Raw genomic sequence first — 25,803 nt, 5'->3', positions numbered from 1 at the left:
CCAGTGCTGCAATCTTCCTAATAGGATTTTAACACATTGTGCTGTTCCAGAGGCAATAGCTGATGTAAAGGTTATTATGACAGTGCTGTAATGTACAGGTATAGTCACTTTTTTATGTTTAAAATCTAAGACAGCAGTTAATCAGCACCCAGTCAGCTCCCACAAACATCAATGCAGTAATAACCAGATGTTCTATTTTGTGAGATTAATTGAGGGATAAAGTTTAGCCATGAGGAAGCAGACTGGTGCTCTGATTACCCTCTCATTACATCCAAAGGGGAGAAAACTATAGAAAATACCATGCCAGAAAAGCTTTACATTAGTGATCTGAAAATAGCCAAGTCAATAACTTCTTTATTGATGCTATTCTAAAAAAATCTGAATTAAATTTATATTACATTGCCTGCAGTATGTTCAATTCAATCTTAATGATACAAACTGAGAGCTGACGTCACGAAAGTGTCAACCCAAAGCTTGATTTCATTATGAAACTCAAAAAGTTGGAAAATAGTAATTGTCTCATGCAGAAATTAGAAATAAAATCATTACTTGTAATTGGTTTTAGAGTGTCCCACTGTCTGCAGAACTAGGAATTTCAGGATTTCTTCATTCACAGTACTCAAATTGTAAACGGTCAATGAAACCCAGTGCATAGCAGAACTTTGTGAAGTAGGATGTTTAAAAGTAAATGATTGGAAACAAGAAAAAATATGCACTCAATCTAATGGGAGTGTCAAACAGCAGTTATTACCCGTAAAATATCTACTTAATCAGTGACACAAAACTAACCTGTCACTTTAAGTATGCAACTGAATTACTTCAAGATAAATATTGCAAAGCAAAATGCAGGCTAAACTCTCCAACAAATTTTGCAGTTGCTAATGTGTAAACACAAACACAAACACAAAATTTGATTAAACCTTGCAAAAAAGGTTTAAAGAATTCTGTACAACTAGTTCTGCAACTAGCCAAAAAGGTATGAATGGAGTTATTCACTCAATAGTATCACTGGAAATGAAGATACAGGGTGATCCCCACTTATCCGGTTTCTGTGGTTTCAGTTACCCACAGTTTACTGCAGCTGGAACATATTATAGGGAATGTTTCTGAACCAGAGACTAGGGGGCTGCCCTGGAATGGTACATTTCCCATTTAAATGCATGGGAACACTCCTATCAGCAGTTTTGGGGTGTGTCTGTGTGTTTAATCCGGAGCACCTGGAGGAAACCCACGCAGACACGGGGAGAACGTGCAAACTCCACACAGTCAGTCGCCTGAGGTGGGAATTGAACCCGGGTCTCTAGCGCTGTGAGGCAGTAGTGCTAACCACTGTGCCACCGTGCCGCCCACATTTCTCTAAATCAAAGTAAAATGTAGTGTGAAAATTCTCACAGAATTATGTCTGTTTACAAGTTTTTAAAATATATTTGCAAACAAAACTCCAATAGTTTGGAGCTCAGTCCACCATTTCTGTGCTGGCTTTAATTTGGACAGTATGGTTGAGTTGGACAAAAAATTCTATGAATTCCACTGCCCTGTTCTCTTCTTAAAACAATGCTTCCAGTTTCTTTGCATATCAGGACGACCAGCAGACTCAGTTGAGATTTCAAGCTTGCACAGTGTTCTCCAAAACAAGATAGCCAGTGTGAGATTTCTGAGTATTTACAAAGTATATGCCATTTTATAGAAAATACTCCTGAGGGAGGTAGAATGTCATCAGTCTCAGTTATGATTCTCCCAAGCTACAATGTATGTAGCCTTTCCCTCATTTCTTTAGTTTAAAATGACAACTCTCTCCGCATAACCAAAGAACTGGTTTGGTCTTCAGTTGAGTTAACTGTCAACTTCAAATCTGTAGAAGATGCCGGGATCAGTTTTATACTTGCACTGATGTGATATCATTGGATTCTTCTTGCACTGGACCCTTTATATCTTTTTTGATCCCCAAACAATGGTAGAAATCTGTAATTAATGGTACAATAAAATTATATGTTAATTACAAAGGCTAACTATCAGTTTCTCATAAATAAAAGAAAACTTTTTTTGTGACCTTTTCATTAATTCTAATCAGGCTGTTACTTTCTTCAATGAAAACTGGGTACATTCAGTATCCAGGTGTAAAAAGGTGGTTCTACGCATTAGGATAGAAAAGACGTGTGGGGTATAAAACGTATTCCTAATGCCTCCTCAGCTGGCACTTCTTCCCATACAACTTCCTGGAAGCAGCAGTGAAGGCATGTACCTGCAGCATTACACTGGGTCCTGCCTGTGATTCCCCAGACTCCATTTTTTAAAATCAGTTTGGCTTCCATCATTTTGCATTGCAAAGGAGGTGCTATATGGCCGGTGAGATAAGGATAGCTCAGTTGGCTGATTTGTGATGCACAGTGATGCCATTGCTTGGGCTCATTTCTGGGCTGGCTGAGGTCACCATGAAGGTCCCATTTTCTCGATCTCACCCGAGGTGTGGTGACCCTCAGTCTAACCTCAGCATCAGTCATCTTTCTTTCTGATGAGAGAGCAGTCCTCCTGACCTATTGACTATGACAACAACAAAAAAATCTGTTTTATGACTTCAGTTTGCTTAAATGCCATTAATCATTTTAGAGATTAAACATTATTTTAATAATTGAAAATAATTTAGCATGTGTACTCTTGAAATACTTGACTCCTTTGCACAAGTTAGCTATCTCTCAGTACACTGAATGCATTATCTCCTCCACCTGTTTAACCATCTCAAGTTCCTGATGCTTTAATTTGGAGAATGTTAATAACTAGTAAAAGGTAATGGTTTAAACTCTCCACAGCTTTGCAAGTTTATAATACAGGATTGAATGGTGCTTTGGGGAGGTCTTGTGGTCCAATGAGAGTGTCTGGATCAGAGGCTTCGAGCTTCTTCTCAGGATTTTGTGAACACACAGTTGTGTGTCAAATGCAGCCAAATAACTTTATTATTGATCTCTAAATCTTTCTAATATACCAATAGCAGACAGTAAGAGCAGGGTAGGTTCCTTGTCAGCCGAAACAATGTAGTAGCTGCAGGGCAACTGCAATCCCAGGTTAAAAAAGGGACTCACACCCGCCAATTCTACCCATGAGCAAGTGCCATTGTTCCGAGGGATTAGACACACACATTATGTGTAAATATAATGAAGCTGCAATAATGGAGAAACTTAAAATCCTAGCATGACACGAAATACATGGAAGAAAGAATGCCATCAGACAGTGCAGTTTTGAGATGAAGTTAAAATAGTAAAATAAATTCTAACTCCAAGATATAGTAATTAGTCTGGACATCACTTCAACATTAAACTGATCAAATTATCAATTATCAAGGGAAAGGTTGGCTGGTAAAACTGGATTCTATCCTGAATCAAGTGAAGAGTCTCCAGGCTGCTGTCACCAAATTTCAACTGATGTGGAACTGCTAGTGTTGGACTGAGGTGGTCAAAGTCAGAAGTCTCACAACACTAAGTTATAGTCCAACAGGTTTATTTGAAATCACAAGTGTTGCTCCCTCATCGGGTGAAGTGTCTTCACCTGACAAAGGTGCAGCACTCCGAAAGTTTGTGAATTCAAATAAACCTGTTGGACTATAACCTGGTGTTGTGTGACTTCTGACTGATTTCACCTGTTTTTTATATTAAAAGGATAAAACACGTTGTGAAGCAGATAAAAATGAATGAAAACTATGATATTTTACAATGTTTCTTTGTGCTCACCTTGCTTTTTCATCTCCAAGTACAATTTTCTCCTTTTTATTAGGACAATGAGAAAAATCAGAGCTGCCACAACGATGATCCCAATATAAAATTTATCTTCGACAGCCGTGGCTAAGAGAAAAGGTAGCATGATATTGATACAGTCTACATTCCAAAACTTCAAACATGTCAAAAAACTCTTATTTTTATACAAGCATTTTGATTACCAAGGAAGCAACAACAACTGATATTTGTGTAGAGCCTTTGACATATCAAATATACTCATGGGAGCCTTCAGGAGATACTGGATAGATGATTAAATGCTTGGTCAAAGACATTTTTAAGGCATTAAAAGGAAGCAGAGTGTAGGTCCAGGAATAAAATTTCTGAATTTAAGGCTTGGACATATGAAGGCATCACCAGGACTGATGGAACAACGGAAATAGGGATTTACAAGCGTCTAAATTGGAAGAATGCAGAGTCTTGTGGTACAACTGTCACAACCTATGACCTCAAATATTACTCTGGTGGCTTAATGAGTAAATGTGTTACATAGGGTGGCTGGGAATCCTCAAACAAAGTCCCAGATTTTACACTTGCCTGTGGTTTGCTTGCCCTTACTTACTGCTCAATGGAATTTGCTTGCAATTCTGTAGCACTGAGCTTTGCACTAGTCCTGGATATTTTGTCATATCCGTCTTTCAAATGAGCTGCAAACATAGGCCTCCCTCGTCAGCTCTAAAAGCATCGATGATATTCTTTGAAGGAGAACAAGGGAGTTCTCACGGTTTTTTGCCCAATATTTATCCCCAGCCAATTTCACTGAAAACAGATGATCCAATCTTCATCACATTGCTGTGCATTATGACTGCGGTTCAAAAGGTACCTCATTTGCTGTAAAGTGCATTGGGATGTTATAAGTTTGTGAAAGATGAGATAGAAATGCAGGTTTTTATTTTAAAGAGGCGGCAGAATTAGGATCAACCAAAGTTAATACCAATGGTGCGTGGCCAATTGTCCTCCATACGTCAGGCTCTAGCATTAAGCGGAGCTGCCAGCCCTTGGAATGATCTGTTTGCGCAGCTCGCTCCCCCTCCAGAGAAAAATAAAGATCTAGGGTTGGGAATTTCCATGGTACCCCACCAGCTGGAAATGGGGCCTGTGTCCATGCTTGACTGAGGCTCCCACTAGCCCACCAGTGAAATAACTGGAAAGTACCAGAGAATCCCTGGCCCTGCTGCTTGGTTTGCATAACCGTAACTGTAAACATAGTGACCGTTTAAAGGCTTGATTCATCATTAAAGCAATAAAGAAATCTATTTTTTTCCACACTGAAATAATGTTTGAGAGAGTCAACACCTACCTGGCTGGTTTGCTGTAGTTACTGAAGGACTTGGTCTGGTTGAGGCACTGGGCATTGTTGTCCTGAGCACAGTCGTAGGATTAAAGGAGCTTCTACCTTGCGTTGTGGTGATCTTGGACATACCACATACTACATTCTCCGTACTTGAACCATTTTTAATTAACTGTTGTCCATTTTCTTCACAACTATATGAAAAAGATCCAATGTTTCAATAGTAAAACAATCTTTTCTGTGTGAGTTGAAGCACAACTGCTCCTTTAGAGACCTAGCAGAGAAAATTTGGGCCAAGTGGCCATCTTCTCTAGAGTAAACCCCTCTGATGTCTTTACATTCTGACAGGGATTGTTGCATTACTTTATGATCATGGAATAAACAGTGGACTGCTCAGAAATAACAAGCTCAAACATGTCTGTGGGACATGGAAAGGGGAGTTCAGAAATAACAGAATATGCTCAAAACTCACTCACTGGTGAAACACTCATACAGCATGGAAACAGACCCTTTGGTCCAACTCAACCAGTTATCCTAAACTGAATTAGCCCAATTTGTCTGTGTTCAGCCCATATCCCTCTAAACTTTACCTTATTCATGTACCTGTCCCAATGTCTTCTAAATTTTGTTAAATGTACTTGCATCTACTAGTTCCTCTGGCAACTTATCCCATATACAAACCACCCTTGCCATGAAAAAAAGTTACCCCTTGGGTCCCTTTTAAATCTTTTCCCACTCACCTTTTGGACTCCCTTACCCTTGGAAAAAGACCTTGACCGTAAACCTTATTCTAGAATGTTATTTTCCATAATTTTCTCCTTTCCAAAAGTAATGACAGGATAAACAGAGGATCAATCTATTCCCTTTCGTTACTTTCTGATTTTTGGAATGGGACAAAGTTCAGTGCTATTTGAGTTGGACTGAACTAGGTGAAAATGAATTATCTGTTGTGGTTCTGTTCGCCGAGCTGGGAGTTTGTGTTGCAGACGTTACGTCCCCTGTCTAGGTGACATCCTCAGTGCTTGGGAGCCTCCTGTGAAGCGCTTCTGTGATCTTTCCTCCAGCATTTGGTTTGTCTCTGCCCGCTTCCGGTTGTCAGTTCCAGCTGTCCGCTGCAGTGGCCGGTATATTGGGTCCAGGTCGATGTGCTTATTGATTGAATCTGTGGATGAGTGCCATGCCTCTAGGAATTCCCTGGCTGTTCTCTGTTTGGCCTGTCCTATAATTGTAGTGTTGTCCCAGTCGAATTCATGTTGCTTGTCATCTGCATGTGTGGCTACTAAGGATAGCTGGTCGTGTCGTTTCGTGGCTAGTTGGTGTTCATGGATGCGGATCGTTAGCTGTCTTCCTGTTTGTCCTATGTAGTGTTTTGTGCAGTCCTTGCATGGGATTTTATACACTACATTGGTTTTGCCCATGCTGGGTATCGGGTCCTTCATTCTGGTGAGTTGTTGACTGAGAGTGGCTGTTGGTTTGTGTGCTGTTATGAGTCCTAGTGGTCGCAGTAGTCTGGCTGTCTGTTTGGAAATGCTCTTGATGTATGGTAGTGTGGCTAGTCCTTTGGGTTGCGGCATGTCCTCGTTCCATTGTCTTTCCCTTAGGCATCTGTTGATGAAATTGCGCGGGTAGCCGATTTTGGTGAATACATTGTAGGGGTGTTCTTCTTCCTCTTTTTGCAGTTCTGGTGTACAGCACACAAACCAACAGCCACTCTCAGACAACAACTCACCAAAACGAAGGACCCAATACCATCATGAACAAAACCAATGTAGTGTACAAAATCCCATGCAAGGACTGCACAAAACACTACATAGGACAAACAGGAAGACAGCTAATGATCCGCATCCATGAACACCAACTAGCCACGAAACGACACGACCAGCTATCTTTAGTAGCCACACACACAGATGACAAGCAACATGAGTTCGACTGGGACAAAACTATTATAGGACAAGCCAAACAGAGAACAGCCAGGGAATTCCTAGAGGCATGGCACTCATCAATAAGCACATCGACCTGGACCCAATATACCGACCACTGCAATGGACAGCTGGAACTGACAGTCGGAAGCGGGCAGAGACAAACCACTATAAATACCGGAGGAAACATCACAGAAGCGCTTCACAGGAGGCTCCCAAGCACTGAGGATGTCACCTAGACAGGGGACGAAATGTCTGCAACACAAATTCTCAGCTCGGCGAACAGAACCACAACAACGAGCACCCGAGCTACAAATCTTCTCACAAACTTTGAATGAATTATCTCTTTATCCAGAGCCAATAGAGAAAGCAAAGGACTGGATGAGGCCAAACTGAAAGTCAAACATCCTAAAGCACATTTTCAATGCATCAGTCTACCTCTCCTATCCTTCATTACTTTCTCCTCCAAATATCTCTTCAGTCCCCTCTTGCATACATTGGCAATATTAAAGTACTGTGTTCATAGCAGTCTTTACCCATTGGATGTTAAACTGCTGTGAACTGTTATAAATGATAATGTCAGACACTTCTATACTAAGCCACCAACCCCACAGATTAAGTATTTATGTAGGTGTTGTTAGTGTGTCGTAGAATCTTCATGTAATAACACAAAGGACTACTTGCAGCACTAGTTTTCATTACAGTTTATAAGGGTGAACATTTGTTCATGGAAATTAATCTTTTTTTAATTGAGTGAGGGTAAACTAGCTGGGATGACCATCAGTCCTGACACTTAAATCATATACAGACCTGCACTGCTTTAAATTGTACACTTGTCAGTTACAAAGCTGATCAAATGTTTCACATACCAGGTCCAGGGCTTGCAGGTTTTATTGCCTTCTTCATCAGAATAAGATCCTGGTGGACATAGCTCACAGGAATTGGATTCTTGTATGGATAAAAATAAGTTAAAAGTGACAATGCAGTTCATCACAATGTCTTCTGATGAAAGATCATCAATATGCAACATTAACGTGGTTTCTATCTATGCAGAGGCTGCTCAAATGGTTGAGTATTCCCAGGACTTTGCATTTTTGTTTTGGATTTCCTGCATCTGCAGTATTTTGCTTTTGTAATCTCGATGGGGATCATGTTCACCATTGTAAGTGGATTACTGTACAGCTCCCAGTTAACTGATTTCATGGTCTTCTTGAGTCACAAAGAACATAAAAATGTGCAATTAAAAACATCAGCTGTTCCTTTTGAGCGATTCTATTTGCTAAATCTTCACTTGCAGTGAATTTTAAATCTTAGTTAAAAGAAGTTTAAAGAGGTGCGTTTCACCACTTTGCAACTGCATTTTGGAAGGATTGGAAAAGAATTACATTCCCTAACAACTATCTCCACCACTTCTTGCTGATTTTAGTGAACACTACTGCTTAAAATGACATAATTGCAATTAAAATGTACAGCAAACTGTAGTTTGTTCACTTGCAAACATGTGATTCAATGGTGTAAATCCTGATTGTTTAATTTGAAAATTGGCATATGAGGCTTGTTGCTCTCTATGTAAAATGGTTCTCAAGGTCTTTTTGCTGGTCATTGTCACTGGAAAACATTTCCAGTTACGGGAAGAATGGGTACTGTCATCATTAACATTCAACTACCTCTGATACCTATCCAAAGAAACTTTGACACTGACCAGTAAAAAGATATCGAAAAGCTGTTGGGTTAAAGATTTAATATGGAGACCAAGAGCCTCATACGCCAATTTTATTTTGAAATCAACCAACAGGATTTATACCACTAAATCATATACTTTCAAGTGAACAAACTACAGTTTGCTGTACATTTTAATTGCAATTGTGTCATTTTTAAACAGAAATGTTTGCTAAAATCAGAGGAAAAAGTGGAAACATTATCACTCATCCTGCAACATCAAGGTTGTTCAAATGTAGACGACAGACGTATGAGAAGTATTCATCCCCTTGAGCCTACTCCACCATCAGACTGTAGCCTCAACTCCATTTGCCTTCCTGTTACACAGTATTGCAATGCCATGGCAGGCCAAGACACTCTCCATTGTGCTACAGATCCTTGCTTCTGTCACACAATATATTGGATGTTAACCATTTCATACCTGCTGTTAATTGTTTGCCTTTGCCGCACGAGCATTCAGCATTCGAGTCTTTTTCACACTTTTTGCTATATGTGGCACCTGATTCTGCATTGAAAACAAAATACATTTTCATGAAATTATTATGGCAAATTTCATGTCAAAAATCAAGTTTGTATATCCAATGCTAAGCCAGCATTTATTGCCCATCCTGTCAACCACATTGCTATGGGTCTGGAGTCACATGTAGGTCAGACCTTCCCTAAAGGACATTAGTGAATCAGATGAGGTTTTCCTGATAATTGACGTTGGTTTCATGGTCATCATTAGATTATTAATTCCAGATTTTTAACTGAATCCAAATTTCACCATCTGTCATGGCGGGATTTGAACCAGAGTCCCCAGATCTCGGGATTAATAGTCTAGCAATAATACCACTGGTCATTGCCCACGCCCAACAGGTTCACAGACGTTATGCTGATTTATAAAAATATCAAACACATGGCAATACATTCTCTCATTTGCAACCTACAGCCTTCCGCTTAATAAAACAAAATGTCAAACTTGGAGCTCCTCCCAATCAGTCATCCCGGGAACACAAAATTAGTTTAGGGAGATCCAATCCAGATGCTGACAGGTAGGAATCGCTGCTAATGTAACAGTCTTACTTAAAAACACCATACTTATATTTGTTAAATGCAGTGTCAGCTGGGACAGTAGGAGGTTTCTTCTACAGATTCTCTTACCTTTTCTCAAACTTTTTCTACATCCTTGAGGTTGAGGGGTAACCTTATGGAGGTTTATAAAATCAGTATAGATAAGGTGAAAGGCAGGGGTCTTTTCCATGGGGGGCCGGGGGGCGGGTGATTTCAAGATGAGGGGGCACATTTAAGGTGAGAGGAGAAAGAGTTTTTAAAAAAGACACGAGGCAATTTTTTTTTTAAAAACACAGGGAATGGTTTGTGTGGAATTAACTTCCAGAGGAAGTGTGGATGTGGGGACAGTTACAACATTAAAATGACATTTGGATAAGTACATAGGAAAGGTTTGGACGGATATGGGCCAAGAACAGGCAGGTGGGACTAGTTTAATTTGGAAACGTGCTCGACATGGACTTGTTTGACTGAAGGGTCTATTTCCATGCTGTATGACTCTATGACTCTCCTTTTTCTCCCTCCATTTCTCCTGCTGCTCTTCCTCCACAGTCGAATTGACTCGCTTTCTCAGCCAGTTATTTATATAAATGATTTGGATGTGAATTTAGGAAATATGGTTAGTAAGTTTGCAGATGACAAAGTTGGTGGTGTAATGGACAGCAAAGGGGGTTACCTCAGAGTACAACAGGACTTTGACCAAATGAGCCAATGGGCCAAGGAGTGGCAGATGGAGTTTAATCTACAAAATGAATGTACTACATTTTGGTAGGGAAAGTCAGGGCAGGATTTATACATTTAATGGCAAGATCCTGGGGAATGTTGTTGAACAAAGAGACTTTGGAGTGAAGGTTCATAGTTCCTTGAAAGTGGAGTGCAGCTAGACAGGATAGTGAAGAAGGCGTTTGGTATATTTGCCTTGATTGGTCAATGCATTGAGTAAAGGAGTTGGGAGGTCATGTTGCAGCTGTACAGGACGTTGGTTAGGCCACTTTTGGAATATGCATTCAGTTCTGGTCTCCCTGCTATAGGAAAGACGTCGAGAAATTTGAAAGGGTTCTGAAAGGATTTATAAGGATGTTGCCAGGAATGGAGGGTTTGAGCAATAGGGAGAGGCTGAATAGACTGCGGCTTTTTTTCCTGGAGCATGATTCCCTGGAGAGATGATTTTATAGAAGTTTATAAAATTGTGAGGGGCATGGAAAGAAAGAACAGTCAAAGTCTTTTCCCCAGGGTAGAGGCCTAAACTAGAGGGAATACATTGAAGGTGAGAGGAGAAAGATTGGAAAGGATTTAAGGGGCAACTTTTTCATACAGAGTGGTGCCAGAAGAAATTGTAGGGGCTGGTACAATGTCAACATTTATAACACATCTAGATGAATACAGTATATAAATAGGAAGGGTTTAAGAGGGACATGCAACAAATAGGACTAGATTAATTTAGGATACCTGGTTATCATGGACAAGTTGGACCAAAGGGTCTGTTTCTCAGCTACTATACATTAAAACCAGATTTTTAATAATAACAAATACCAACCCTTTCTATTGAGGTTAAGATCATTAAAAGTTACTTCAAGCTTTAGGAAAAGGGACAAATGTAAAAGGAAGCATAAAAGGTCCAGGCAAATGGGATCAGAGTGGAAGAATTCTACCAAAAGACAGACATAGGAATGAAGAAGATTCTCCTTCCAGGCTGGAAATTATACAATTAACAGAATTATAGAAACAAGACAGTGCACCTTCATTCCTTGATTGAATTAGGAAGGTAAGAATGTAAGGAACTCAATCATAGTCAGTAAGGCTCACCTTCAGAACAGATTTTGCATCGAGCACAAGAACTGTGAGTATTCCATCCAGCAGTATACTTTCCTGCTGGGCACACTGCACAGTTTGGATCTTCATTGAAACGTTCACACCGACTTACCAAGTACTTTCCTAATTGAAGAAGTAATGCTTTCTGTTAGACTTGCAACCAAAACAAAGGGACTAAGTTCAATTTCAGTGAGATTATTGGAAATATCAACTTAACAATAAGGCTAATGCTGTATTTATTAAAACACATTTTCAGTTGAGAATGCTGTATTACTATCACAACCATTAATGTCCCCATCACTATATCACTGTACTGTGTAACAATACAACTATCAAATTTTGGAGTACAAACAGCTACTTTTTTCAAATTCTATCTCCTATCTTATTCTGATACTGCTCATGTGCTCTCCTAATAATGGGTAATACATATCTGCAACCATGTAATTTGATGCGATGGATCACTTGTGTTCTTGAATTAGCTTTCCCAAGATATTTTCAAGGCATGCAAGAGGAATACCTCATACTCACATATTATCCCATGATTGTATTCTTAATGCAGCATTGTTTTACCATATTACTTACTCTGGGTTATTGCAAGGTGAGACTACTAGCCTGATGCATTTCCAATCAGACTTGGAACTGGCTTTTACCAGAGATGCCGACTGGGCATTTTGACAGATAGTGGAGAAAGGTAGGATATGTATTTTGCCTCCCAGACAAACGGTCCACCAAAGTGGCAAGCAAGTGGATACCAGATGAAAGGTGACAGTGTTAGCCAAAAAAATCCCAGTGAAGCACATTTAAAGAGTGAAAGAGATTATGATGTACCAAGTATTACTGCCCACATTTCCTCTGGTCCTATTCAACACAAGGTCTACCATACTGTACGTTCAACCACTCGGGTAAATTCAGCAGTTCATTTGGTGGGAAATATTTACAAGGCTACATTAGATGAGCAGTGGAGTGGGGCAAACTGAACAGCTCTTACACAGAACCACTATATGCAGAATTGCTGAATGTCCTCTTCCTGTTTTGTTTGGGTCCAATGACTTTCAACATTAAGTTGAAAGGCAGTGTGAGCTTTTTTTTTTAAATTTGCTTGCTTTCCAAAGACTATCACTGCTTAGAGTAGCGCTGTCATTTCTGAGCATAGCAACAAACTATGCTCAGAATTGGAATAGGTCAAGCTATCAATCAATGAATGTCCAGGAGGAACGGCAGTAAAACCTCCAACAAGTAAATGCATGCTCCATGGATCATTGATGATGCCTGTGTTCGAAAGCAGTTCAAAAGCTTTGAATATTTCAAAAAAGAAAGAATGGGTGGCCATTTATTAATTGACAATATTGAAACTTTCAGCTGGAATCTGAAGCTCAAGATACCTGTACACAACCCTTATACATCACAGGATAGAATATACAATGTACAACATGGGGTATTTGTGAACAATAACATTCACTAAACTTGTTCATTTTGCTTGAACCACCAAGGAAGCAGGCAGTCTACATGATGCTTCATAAAATGAGACAAAATAATGGTGAGGTTATATGTATATCACATTGCACACTATGGTTGCAGACAATGGATTCACCATACTTTGAATGAAGGAGCAGCAGCACACCAAAGGTGCAGATTAAGACTGGCAATTGAACAACCACTGTAAACAAAGAGGTGGAGGTATCAGCAATTAATTCAAAGTGTCTTTCAGCAAGTTGCTCATTAACAACATATGAGCGTTTTGTACTTTTGTAAAGGGTTGTTGATTCATGACCAATCAAAAAATTGAACAGCTTTTATCTGCAACATTGGGAATCTGAGCTAATTAGTTTTATCATGTTTCAAAAGGACATACTGTCCGTAACAAAACAGATATCTAAATTGCACCTTAATATGCCAGCCATTGGCAGTAATGGTGTGCTTGCCAAGTTGTGTGGCTCTTTCTGTAATGCATAAAATTTATTTTTTGCTTAAATCATCAGTAAGGAAGTGAACAGTGGGGCCATATCTTCATACAACCATTATCATTCACATGTTACAGTAGAAAGCAGATGGGGATCTTCCAGGCTGTTCAGTGTATAGTCACTGAGTATTTAATTGAGTTCAGGTAATTGATATTAACTAGTGATAGACTTAGGCTCCTATACGCAAGAACACTGAAAATTTAATACAACAGAAACAAAATTTTAGTTATTTGTTGGGGATGCATGTTTGGAATGTGTCTTTGTAAATTAAACTTTGTAATTATGTAATGGTAAGGTAAATAACATTCTTACTTCAAAGCAAAGATAAGAAACAAGGTATTTCCAGCGTCTACTTTCTGCTCACTGAATACCTTGAAGCAGAATACTGTATTTATTTGTTTGGAATTCAATAAATTGCTTTGCAATTTGCTACTTCTTTTTAAAATTTTAAAAAACTTTGAACTGCAGGAAGGGAGCTTCTGAATATAAACTGTAACAAACTATTAATGCTAAATACTGAAATTTGTAGAAAGGATTCTGGAGGCAGTTGCTATTTACTTTAATCTTATCGATTCCTATAGAATAGAAACAAAGATTAAGGTCATTCATGAAAATTAAATTTAAACAAATGAGAATTTACTACCATGGCTTTTAATTTCTAATCACATAATGGAAACGTGAATTTTTAGATGTTTACTTCAGCGGAATTTACTATGATACCATTTATAAACTTCCTTTGATAGTGACTCAGTTCCCTTTCATATATTTTCCATAGCACTCTTTGTGCAAAGCTTCTGGATCACCCACTTTAGTTGAAATCTTTTTTTTTTGCTGTTTACTCCGGACTAGAGGCAATCGCTGCACTTTTTTTTCCTTTCTTGGTACATTCTGTTAGCCTCAGTCATGCACCAGCCTTTCTAACTGCTGCCCACATACTATTCGGTTCTTTACACAGCTATTGATTACTTTATGTACTTGAGAACCATATTTGGTTTATAATTGCATTTAACTTTGAAGTATGCTAGAAATGATTGATTTATGTCTTGTGTATGTACTCCTGGTTCATAAAACTGTTTCTACTACGTTACATTTCACTTTCGTGTGACTAAAAGCACAACTGTTTTGCAAGACATCTACTTGAGCAATTGGCACTTTGTTAACATTATTACACAGTGAAAATCAGTTCTAGTAACAGCCTTATTTTTAAAATAAAAGATCAGATAAGTGTCAAAATGAGTACTTTCACATGCAGTGGCTATTGTCTACATGTTTCTTTCATTAACAAGTGTGTTACACCATTAGTGTCCCGCAATCATTCTGTCAAATGCTTCTGATAGTACTGCTGGCTCGTGTGGCATAAAAACATTAAAGCAGCATTGAAGAAACCATTCAAACACTAAATCCCCACAAATGCTGTTATTGCTCTCAATCAGGAATCTGATCACCAGTTCCAATGACTTTAACCAGATCAGATTCAACTTTTTTCTGTTATTAAAGATTCAGCTTTAACCTCAGATATATAGTGTACAAAAATGCAGCTACTTCTTGCTCTACTTAATCGTGTTTGGCAGCAGTATTAGTGGAGTAATGTTTTTTAATGATAGAATAACAAAACTAAGGCTGCCTGAATCAATGGAAGGAAAGCACCAGCTTTAGATAGAAATTCCTCCATTTCCTTTCTTAATTACAACTCCTATGCCTAGTGAAACCAAATTTCAAGCCTCAATTTGGCAAGGCAGAATACCCACTCCCCAGCCTCTCTGATTGCTGATCTGGATCGTGATGATCAGAGCACACGTACTATGGCTTTCCTAAAGTGTTCTCCATTCTGTGAGGAGTTATTTGAACTCCATTTAGCACCTACACCAGTGAAATGAAACCTCCAGCTGAGACCCAGAGCATGATATCTAAGGAACGACAATTGTAAACTTGTGTTTTGCCATCTCCTGAATAGTCAATGCCTTACATTGAGGATGCTATCTCAAGCATCAGGTAGTCAATTTAATAAATGTTTCCGAACACATGCCATCACTTCACAGTTATGGGCAGTACTTACATTTATTATTTTCAACTTGCTGTTGAAAGATTGTTGTTTAGCTCTCATCACTCTGTACCCTCTAAAGAATAATCTGCAACTCCAGTACTATTTAGAAAGGGATTATTGAAATGACAGGTTATAGGTAACAATTCACATATTTGTCTAGTGTTTTCAACGCTGGGTTAACTTTACAAATTTGCAAATGCCCTGTGTATGAACATGTTTGTTAACAGTTTCAAAATACGGAGTAGAAATACTGGAGATTACACGAGGAACACAGTGGATTGTGTAGAAATTGAATGTTGCTACATGCACATCCGCTGGTCTTGAGTTCCATTCTACAATCGTCAAGGTCCTTCCAAAAGTCTGTGCATCATAAAGTGTATGAGACATTGATATCAAAATACCAGATCCTTAGAAGGTCACCACTGCTGCTTATCATTCAACAGCCTAGTCTTCAAGAAACATTTAAAGTAAATGGCTTCAATCCTCTACCTCAAAGGGCTGTGGAAGTTGAGTTATTAAGTTCAAGATAGAGACAGATAGATTTTTAGATGCTAATGGCTCCAAGGAACATGGAGATAGTGCAAGAAAATTATATTAAATTATATCAGCCTTGCCGAAATTGAATAGCAGAGTAAGGGGGCTGAATGGCCTATTCTTGTTCCTATGTAAGTCATCACATATTATCTTACAAATGAAAACTCAATCAAATAAATACCTCCAACTGGTTGGTTTGCAGTACATATTTTCATATCTCTGTTCACTCACTCTATTCTCACTCAAAAATACATTTCTTTCTCAACCCACTCACTCAATATATAAAAAAAGTCCCAAGTCTGCAAATATCTGTTCTGCTGGGCATTTTTTAAGAAACTGTGTGTCAGCCCTCTGGTTGTTAACAATTTGCCACAGTTTTGAAAATGAAGCAGATTGAATGGAATAAGACATCCTCTGTACATTTTCTGCTCAGAGTTCACTTTCCGGCTCCCTCTATGTCACTATGATCCTCCCTGTCCTTTCTTGTTGCTTGAAATTCCCCCTCCCACTTCAGGTTTCAAGTTTTCTGCTCCAAACCTTTGCTTCCCCATTCATTTGAAATCAGCCCACTTGTGTACTTGTTCCTTACCCACCTTCTGAAGCCCACACCCTCCATTCCACAACCACTTTGACCTTTATCTATGCGATGACTGCAGCAGCTCCAGTCCTGACTGCTTTACTGTAACGAATGGCAGAGTCAATTGAAGCTAGAGCCAGTGCAGACATCTTAGTGCCTGAAATTCATCAATGCTCCGAATTGCTGGGATCATTTGGGATAGTTTCACACACCACCCTCTAATATAACTATGCAGCTAAGCAGATGTTACAGAACATCAGCCATGCAAGAAATACTAGGGGCCTCTTGTATGGGTGGAACTGAAGTGCACAAGTGGGTGGGGATTGTTTGCACTTGTTGGGGGGGGTGGGGGCAGGGGGCAACAGCTGCCAGTTTGATGTTAAATGTGAAAGCTGTCAGTTACTCATGTTTATCAGAGTTGTATCAGGGTTGGAGTAGGAGGAGAGTTGTGCGGCTTTGAATGAATTTCAGTAACAAATCAACTCAAATGCTGGCTGCTTTTCCTGCTGTAACCCAATATCGTTCCTAATGCTCTGAGCACATTCAGTACACACATTTTCTTTCTAGTCTCTGTATGTGACAACCAATCACATAGAAAAATAAGTCAAGCTGATTGTCCTTGCTAAAACAGCCTTGGATTCCATATGGCTCTGTAAGGCTGATGCCTTTACCCCAGTGACTGCTAGAGCTGTAACCCATTAACCCCTTTAATGTTTCTATCTGTCTTTGATTCTGAGCTCCCAATGTGCTGTTCTCAGTGTCCTGAGTTTGAGTTCCATTTGAAAGTAACATCTACTTAAAAGGTTACATTTTAAACCATTTTAAAAACAGGTTAATCCACAAACAATTGAACTCAAGTTGTCGGTCTCCTGCAGACTTAAGACACAGGAACTCAACCAAATGTCGTCTTCAAGTGAAACAGAGGACGAATGAGATAAAAGCTAGATTGTAAAATAATTTTAAAACCATGCTCTCTGTCCAAGTTTACATATTTCCATTTTGTAATTATAATTTGTGTGAAGAACATCCTGACAACAGTCCTACTTTTGACTTTTTCTTGTTTGAATTTGTGAACACTTCTTCTTTTGAAGTTTAAATACAGGTAAATATCTGACATTTGTTTCAGATAATGTAATATCACAAGAATAAGAAATAGAAGTAGGAGTGCTCAGCCCCTCCAGCTTTTTACATCATTCACTAAGATCGTAGTTAATGTCATGTGGTCTAAAGTCCACTTTCCTGCCTGACCCTCCATAACTTTTATTCTACATTGTTTGGAAGTGTCCTAAATCTTGTAATGCCATTCTTATTCACTGAGAAAATATATAACTTGGATTTCCTTATCTGAAACATGGTACAATTTTCTTTATGACATTCCATTTACCAAAGTTCTGCTACATACGATACACTTTGCCCAGATCACCGTTATTTCTGAGTTGCCTCCTCCATTATTTACATGAATTGAAAATCCAACTAATTTCTGTTGAATTTTCCCATTATTCAGCACTTGACATAATCCATTTCCCTCAAACCCGTAGGACTCCCCTGGCACATACCCATTCAGTTGGTATTTTTCTAATGTATTCCTCAGATGTGTCTTGCATTCCTACAGCATTTTAGCACAACTCATGGAACTTTTATCAAGCAGCTACCAGAATTTGAGGTCCTCTACCTTGGGCAAGCATTTCCTCTGGGAAGTGGATTGGGACAGTTTACCCTTTTTAACTCATTATTGCCTACTGTTCAGGGATCCTAACGTCTGATAAATCAATCCCATTTTCTGGCTAGATCCCAAAGGCTAATTTCCCCCCTCAGACATTCCAAACCTGGGAATGTTAAGATAAAAGGCTGGGGGCGGGGGGGCGTGAGGATTAACGTCATCAAGTTGAGGTATAGCCACAGTTATCCATCCTTTTGGTTTAAATAAACTTTACTCACATTCTGGAAATTATGATTGGCAACATTATAACACTAGCAACATACTCCTCCACCAGACATTTGCCCTTCATACATTTTTTTCCTTAAATCGCTTTTCTATCCTGTTTAAAGCGGTAACAGGAAATTTTTGGGGGGTAAAAAAGGGAAGTTGAATCTCTCCACCATTAACTAACTGGCTGTAGTTCTTACTTCAGATGCTGTACGTCAAAGAAACACGATAAACCGAATTGAAAGCATCCGTGTGGAAATATTCGTGATAAATTGCTTCAACTGCTCTCACAATGTAAATTACCCAAACCTCATGTTAGCAGCAGGTTTGTCTCCATTCCTAGTGACACTGCTCCAGCACACGGTCCTGGAGATGGGCAGCTTCATAAATTCAGAGATTGCTGGCTCCATGAAAGACTCACAGAAATCAATCCCTCACTCCCTATCCAACAGCCCAAAACACTGGATTTATTATTTTTTTTGAAGCCTGGCGGTTTTATTTAGACTAACCCGCTTTAAACTCTCGGGATGGTGGGGAAGGTCCGGGGCAGAGAGCTCCAGGGGAGGGTAGCGGGGGGTTGGGGGAGGGGAGGTGCAGGCCCGAATCAGAGCGGGGAACATGTGAAGGCTTGTCCGCTAAAAAGAATTTAAAAAGAAAGCTCATTCCACTTTTTTAAAAAAAAACGTGGTTACCTGGAGGACACATGGGACAGCAGCCGCTCCCTTCGTTGGTGGTCCACTGATACTCCGTGGGGCCGCAGCAGAGAGCGGCGCCAGGGATAAGCAGGAGCACAATCGCTGAGAAGCAGCAGCGGGCTAGGGGCTGCATCGTGCCGCAGCGGCGCTAGGTAAATTCCCCTCCTCACAGCAAGATAACTGTCAGTCAGACCCGAGCAAGCCCCTTGAAGCTGCTGTTTTATACCGGGCGCGGGGAATTCCCCCTCTCTTCACTCTTTTTTCCACGGCCATTCTCGAGCTCCAGTTTCAGGAAACCCCAGTCGCACAAACTCAGGAGGGGCTTTTCTTTTCTGTTTCAGGGATGGAGGCTACAGCATTTCCCACCGGTCAGTGTAAGGCCTCCCCCCGGCTCCAGAGATGGGGGAAAGAAAAACAAAAGGATTTTGTTCTTCCACCCGGTTACTTTTTTCCAGCTGGAATAGGCCAATAGGTTTCAGACAAAGGTTAGAAACAAAATGAAAATTGCAGATGCTGGAACCTAAGGTAGACAAAGAGACTGGGCGAACACAGCAAGCCAGGCAGCGTCAGGAGGTGGAGAAGTCAATGTTTTGAGTGTAACCCTTCCTCAGGACTAGGGTTGGGTGTGGGTGGGGGGGGGGGGGGGAGGAGTGTGGTGAGGTGGGGATAGGTGAAGACAGGTAGAGGGTACGACCTGGTTGGCCAATGGGAAGAATGAATCCTGTTGGTGGCTGGGAGCAGTGGAAAGGAGGGGGAGGGACTGGGAAGGGAGTCAGGGGATGGAAAGAGAGGTTGAAGCTGGAGGACTCAACGTTGAGTCCTTTGGGCTGTAGGCTGCCCAGGTGGAAGATGAGGTGGCGTTCCTCCAATTTGCGGTTTAGTTCGTTGTGGCAATGGAGGAGGCCAAGGATGGTCATGACGGAAAGGGAGTGGGAAGGGAAATTAAAATGGCCGGTGACTAGGAGGTCCAGTTGGCCTCTGCGGGCCTGGCTGAGATGCTACCTGGCAAACAACGTCCGGGGGGGGGGGAGACACCCTAGCCACACTTACTAACCTGGATAGGAATGGACTGTTCACCAGGCCAAAATAGATGGGGGCATTCCCCCAAATTGCACAACCGGACTACCTTAGGAACACAGCCAGACTAGTACAGAGACTGGCACTGTGGCAAACCAGGACACTTAGCTAAACGCTGCTGGTTACCACCCAAGCAGGTCCCTCCATCCCCCCTCATTCTCCACAAGCACAGCAGCCGCAGCCCCCCACCCCAAAGTGGCAGCCTCGCCAAGCTGCCTACACTATGGCTGATCTCTTCCCCTGTGCCCCTGAAACAAACTAGAGTTGCCACGAGAGGGAGGTTCTGCAGGCGGTCTCAATACGCCTTTCCAACTCCCCATCGGAAAATCCGATGATGGATGTGGAAGTTGGGGGGAGGGGGGCTCATCTCCTTTCTGGTGGATTCTGGGGCCATCCATTCACCTGCACCTCCTTCTGCAGAACTTTCCCCGAGTTCCAAGACTGTCCGTACGGTAGGGGTTTTGGCAGTGCCCATGACAGAGCCACTTTCCCAACCTGTGAATTTTAGTGTCCGACCAGCCACTGTCCCTGATGCAGCCATCATTTCCGCTACCTGCCCATTCGCCCTCCTGGGCCAACAGACCTGATGCAAACTAAATGCCTGCATTCACTGTTCACCGGAAAGCCTCACACTGGAGACCCCGGACACCCACTATTCCATGTTGCAGGCGGCAATGATCCCAGCCCAGAACCCCCTAATCAGACAAGTTCCTGCTACGCCTGGACCTGCCCCACCACCCTCTTCTTGACCCCCTTCTTTCCTGGTTATCAAAGCCCCTTTCATCCCCCACTTTTTCTTTCCTCCACTGGGTGATACTGACAAGGTGCTTTGTCAGTTTCACTGTGCAGCTTCTGGCCTGCAGGAACTGGGCTCTCCATATGCTGCACTCGCGGACCCTCATCTCACCCTCACCCCCGCACTAGCACTCACTGGTCTGGACTTTGTGGGACCACAGGGAGTGGCAGCAGAGGTACAGCTTAGCAAGCAACAGGCTGCACTATTCTGCAACGGCTGTTCCCATTCCCCTCATTGTTAAGAGCCCGTGGCACCTTAAGGATTTAGCCCACATGATGGTGCACCGAAAGGGACACCCCCTACACTTCACGCCCCTCGGTCAAGCCCCCACCCATCTAGTAGAGATTGCCCAACTTGAGCAGAAGTTCTGTGTGCGCTGCATTCCAGCAACATTCCAATCCACTTTCACCAAGCTAGCCCCAGACACTGCCCCCCTCCTACAAGAACCCCCTTATTGCCAGCAGACCTCCCAACCTCACTGTGGGCACAACACCCCAACTACACAGGCCAAGTGAAGGCCGCCCCACCACACATTGTCAAACTATCACAATGAGCCATACTGCCATCTTTCCGGCAATACGCACTGTCCCCAGCAGCGGCAGAAGGCATCAAGCTGGTGATTGACCTCCTTCTACAGTAGGGTATCCTGGTTCCAACAAGCAGTCGCTGCAATATACCCATCCTACCCATCCCAAAACCCAGGAGGCCAGGAAAGTGGCGCTTTGTCCAAGATCTCAGAGCTGTAAATGCAATTGTAATTACCTGTTCCCCAGTGGTCCCGGACACTAACGCCATCCTCACCAGTATCCCTGTCTCCGCCACCTGCTTTTCTGTAATTGACCTCTGCTCAGCCTTTTTCTCCATCAAATTGTCCCCTGGGAATCAGTACCTTTTCGCTTTTATGTACAACGGCTACTAGTACACATGGAGCAGGACCAGGCTTCCCCAGGGTTACACGGAGAGCCCCACAGTCTATGCCACTGCAGTACACCGTACCCTCTCTACATTACACCTGCCATGCAACAGCACCCTCCTGCAGTATGCAGATGATTTGTTACTAGCCTCCATCTCCACGGAATCATGCATGCAGGACACTGTCGCATTGCTGTGCTGTCTGGCAGCGGACAGACACAGAGTCTCCATAGAAAAGATCTGCGAGGACACAGTCCAGTACTTGGGGTACGAACTCTCACATGGGCTCAGGGCACTATCCAAAGAAAGAGCTGCAGCTATCACTCAGCTCCTCCCCTTCCAGCCACAAGAACTCAGCTACAGGCTTTCCTGGGGATGGTGAATTATTGCAGGCATTGGATCCCAGACCATCGTGCCATTGACCAGCCCCTACGGGATGCAGCCTCATCAAAGAAGCCGACAAAAGTAACCTAGGCACAACAGATGGAACGGGCATTCACTGAATTGAAACAGTGACTCGTGTCTGCTCCTGCCCTGGGGGTCCCAGACTACACTCAGCCCTTCTATCTCTATGGTAATGAATCCGAGGGGTTTGCATCCGGCATCCTAACACAACTCCATGGGGATCTCCGGCACCCTTTTGCATTTTACTCTGTACACTTCCCGCCTGTTGTAAGGGGAATGCTGGTGTGTTTGAGAGCTGTGGCAGCAGCCGTGGTAACAATAGACAAGGCCACCCCCATCGTGCTGGGTGTACTCTATACAGATGGCTCATCCTTCAAGCCCTCAGACCACTGTACACTGGCAGGGTATGCCATCTGCTCCCTTCTCACAGTCCTAGAGGCAGCTGCACTGCCAGATGGCACATCTGCACAGGCTGCAGAGCTGTTTGCTGTCACTAGGGCTTGTGTCATTGCTAAAGGACACACAGCAAACATTTATACTGACTCCAGATATGCCTTCGGACTCGTCCATGACTTTGGCACACTCTGGAAATAGAGAGGCTTCATCATGTCAGCAGGAAGGCCACGACAACACACTGCATTGATCTTCAACCTCCCGGAAGCAGTGCTGTTACCCTCAGGTATAGCAATTATCAAATGCACAGCCCACACCTCTGCCACTGACCCAGTCACCCTCGGGAATGCCTCAGCTGACACAGCAGCCTGGGAAGCCGCTCTGCACCCCACCATCTAGATCCTGCAGGCCCCCAGAATAGCAAAGGCTCCAGTATTCCCTGACCTCGTGGAGGCAGTGCGAGCTGCCCAAGAAGCTGCTCCACAGCAGGAAAAGGACAGTTGGGCCCGCATCAGGGCCACACAATCTCCTTCCCTCAACCTGCTGTACACCCTGATGGCCACATCATTTGCCCAAGAGCCCACCTACACACACTGGCCCTAGCAGCCCATGGCATTGGCCACACTGGCAAGAGGGGCATGAAACACACTGTAACACCGTCCTGGTATGCACCAGGATTTACTGCCGCTGCCCAAGCCCTGCTTTCACAGTGCCTCATCTGTCTGCAGAATAATGCAGGAAAGCCTGTTGCCAAATATAACCACCCGCCAATTCCCGAAGGGCCTTTTAGCCACTTACAGATTGACTTCACACACATGCCCCAAAAACAGGGTTACAAGTTACATGTTCTCCAAATGGGTAGAGGCATTTTCCACAAGGAAGGATGACACACGTATGGCAGTTAAATGCCTCCTAAAGGATGTCATTCCCAGATTTGGAGTTCCCAGTAGCATAGAGACGGACAGGGGGACTCACTTCATGGCTAGGCTTACGACTGACATTAGCAAGGCTCGAGGGATACCATGGCGACACCACATCCCCTACCAACCCCAGTTGTCAGGCATGGTCGAGCGAATGAATGGTATCCTGAAGACCACACTGATAAAAATCACTCAAGGAACAGGACTGACCTGGCCAGATGCCTTGCCACGTGCCCTCTATACTATACGTGCACAAGCAAACCGCACGACTGGGCTCACCCCTTTTGAAGTACTTATGGGGCAGCCTATGCCCACTGTGACTAGACCTTCGAAACTCACCACGGACACAACCCTTCTTCTGACACAAGAGGCCCTCCTAGAGTATGTCCAGGCCCTTAGCAGGAGCATTAGTGCTATACACGACCAGGTCAGGGCCGCATTGCCCACACCCCTATCAGTGCTCATTCATCCATTCTGACCTGGGGACTATGTCATGATAAAATCACGAGAAAAAGATTCTCTCTCCCCTCGGTGGAAAGGCCCATACCTAATCCTAATGACGAGCTGGACTGCTGTGAAACTGGAAGGACGGCCCGAATGGACACATGCCACCCGCTACAAGAGGGTTCCACAACCAATGACCAGGGACCACACAGAGGAAGACACCACTCCAACCGCCAACAACTGATCCAACTGCTCACGGCAGCCATCGCCATCAGCACCCTCGGCCTGATCTGTCGGAATAACACACTGTGGCTTGCTAGTAAACAGGGACAAGAGGCAACACATTTCATAACCCACCGTGACTTATGGGCCAACACCTTCCTCAAAATGGCACATGGATATGCCCAGAGATTTAATCAGACCTGCTGCTGGGTGTGCACGAGGGTCCCTGTCCATTCTCACAAAGGCATTCCCTTAGCCTCAATCCCATTAAATATCTTACATTCCTGACCTTGGGAGAGCTTCTGCTGGGCCAGACTCAGACACTGAGAGCCAGCTGTCTGATACGGAGATCCCCCCCCCCCCCCCACCCGACAATCCCCCTGACTGTGGCTACATTGCCCCCTTCTTGTCCCTCCCCTAAGCAAAACAAGAAAAAAGGAGAGGGAATTATGGGAAAAGATTTGCTAACCCACGACAGGCCCACAAAAGCAAAATTGGCCAAACTGTACCAAAACAACCAGAATTCCTGAGCAGCTCACAAGCCGAATCAGACAGCACGCAGACAAGGGAATACACTTTAAGCTCCCATGAACATGACAGAACACACAGATATCTCAAAGCCCCAAGGGCAGTTTCACAACCCAGCAATACCAAAGCCACACAAAGACCAGGTCAGACAGAGAGGCACCAGCAAGGACATGCTCCAGGAACAGGACAATGGAAGCATCTCACTACTTCAGAAGAGACATTAACACCTACCTGTGAAGAGGAATGGAACCATCGATACTGTCAGTATGTTGCATTGTGTGAAGGAACAAGACATTCATTCGATAACTATTTTCCAATTAGCATCCTTGTAACTATATTACTCCATTTCCAGATACATTGTAGTTTCCCATTTCTTAATCCGTGTCATTGTGCAGCATTACTGTAAAACTCATCCTCAGCTCTGGGGAAGAGAAATCTGATCTACCTGTACAGACTGTCAGTTCTGTGTCAGCTGGTCTGTTTTCCCTTCCAGCGATATTGCTTGCAATAAACTGTTTGTCAATTTCACTTCGAGCAGTGTTTTGTGATCTCTAACCTATTGGGCAAATTTCTCGACAGTCATAAACGTCTATCTGGAGACTGTCGTCAGACATAGAAATGAAGAGCTGAAAATGTGTTGCTGGAAAAGCGCAGCAGGTCAGGCAGCATCCAAGGAACAGGAGAATCGACGTTTTGGGCATAAGCCCTTCTTCAGGAATGAGGAAAGTGTGTCCAGCAGGCTAAGATAAAAGGTAGGGAGGAGGGACTTGGGGGACGGGCGTGGGAAATGCGATAGGTGGAAGGAGGTCAAGG

At 42.7% G+C, this 25,803-nt stretch overlaps 1 protein-coding gene across 1 annotated transcript; it reads right to left on the bottom strand.

The window, feature by feature from the left end:
• Positions 1-1,283: 1,283 nt before the first annotated feature.
• On the bottom strand, positions 1,284-19,681 carry LOC122540310 (tumor necrosis factor receptor superfamily member 4-like). The gene is made up of 7 exons (XM_043675818.1): positions 19,291-19,681; positions 11,550-11,678; positions 9,115-9,198; positions 7,844-7,922; positions 5,065-5,249; positions 3,723-3,833; positions 1,284-1,962 (listed from the first exon to the last, which is right to left on the bottom strand). Exons 1-7 carry the CDS (start codon positions 19,424-19,426, stop codon positions 1,877-1,879), a joined length of 810 nt encoding a protein of 269 aa, XP_043531753.1. The 5' UTR covers positions 19,427-19,681; the 3' UTR covers positions 1,284-1,876.
• Between the last annotated feature and the right edge of the window lie 6,122 nt (positions 19,682-25,803).

The sequence above is a fragment of the Chiloscyllium plagiosum genome, chromosome 34 (genome assembly GCF_004010195.1).
Source record: "Chiloscyllium plagiosum isolate BGI_BamShark_2017 chromosome 34, ASM401019v2, whole genome shotgun sequence".
NCBI lineage: Eukaryota > Metazoa > Chordata > Chondrichthyes > Orectolobiformes > Hemiscylliidae > Chiloscyllium > Chiloscyllium plagiosum.
Note: the sequence above shows the minus strand (reverse complement) of the source record. Positions and strands in the feature narration are given on the sequence as shown.

Bases quoted from the DNA above. Each gene is read 5' to 3' on its own strand.
- LOC122540310 (XM_043675818.1), bottom strand. From the start codon at position 19,426: ATGCAGCCCCTAGCCCGCTGCTGCTTCTCAGCGATTGTGCTCCTGCTT. The intron at 5,250-7,843 runs GTATGTGAAACA...TTTTTCATATAG, and splicing joins ACCTGCAAGCCCTGGACCTG to TTGTGAAGAAAATGGACAAC. The intron at 3,834-5,064 runs GTAGGTGTTGAC...CTTTTCTCTTAG, and splicing joins AACTACAGCAAACCAGCCAG to CCACGGCTGTCGAAGATAAA.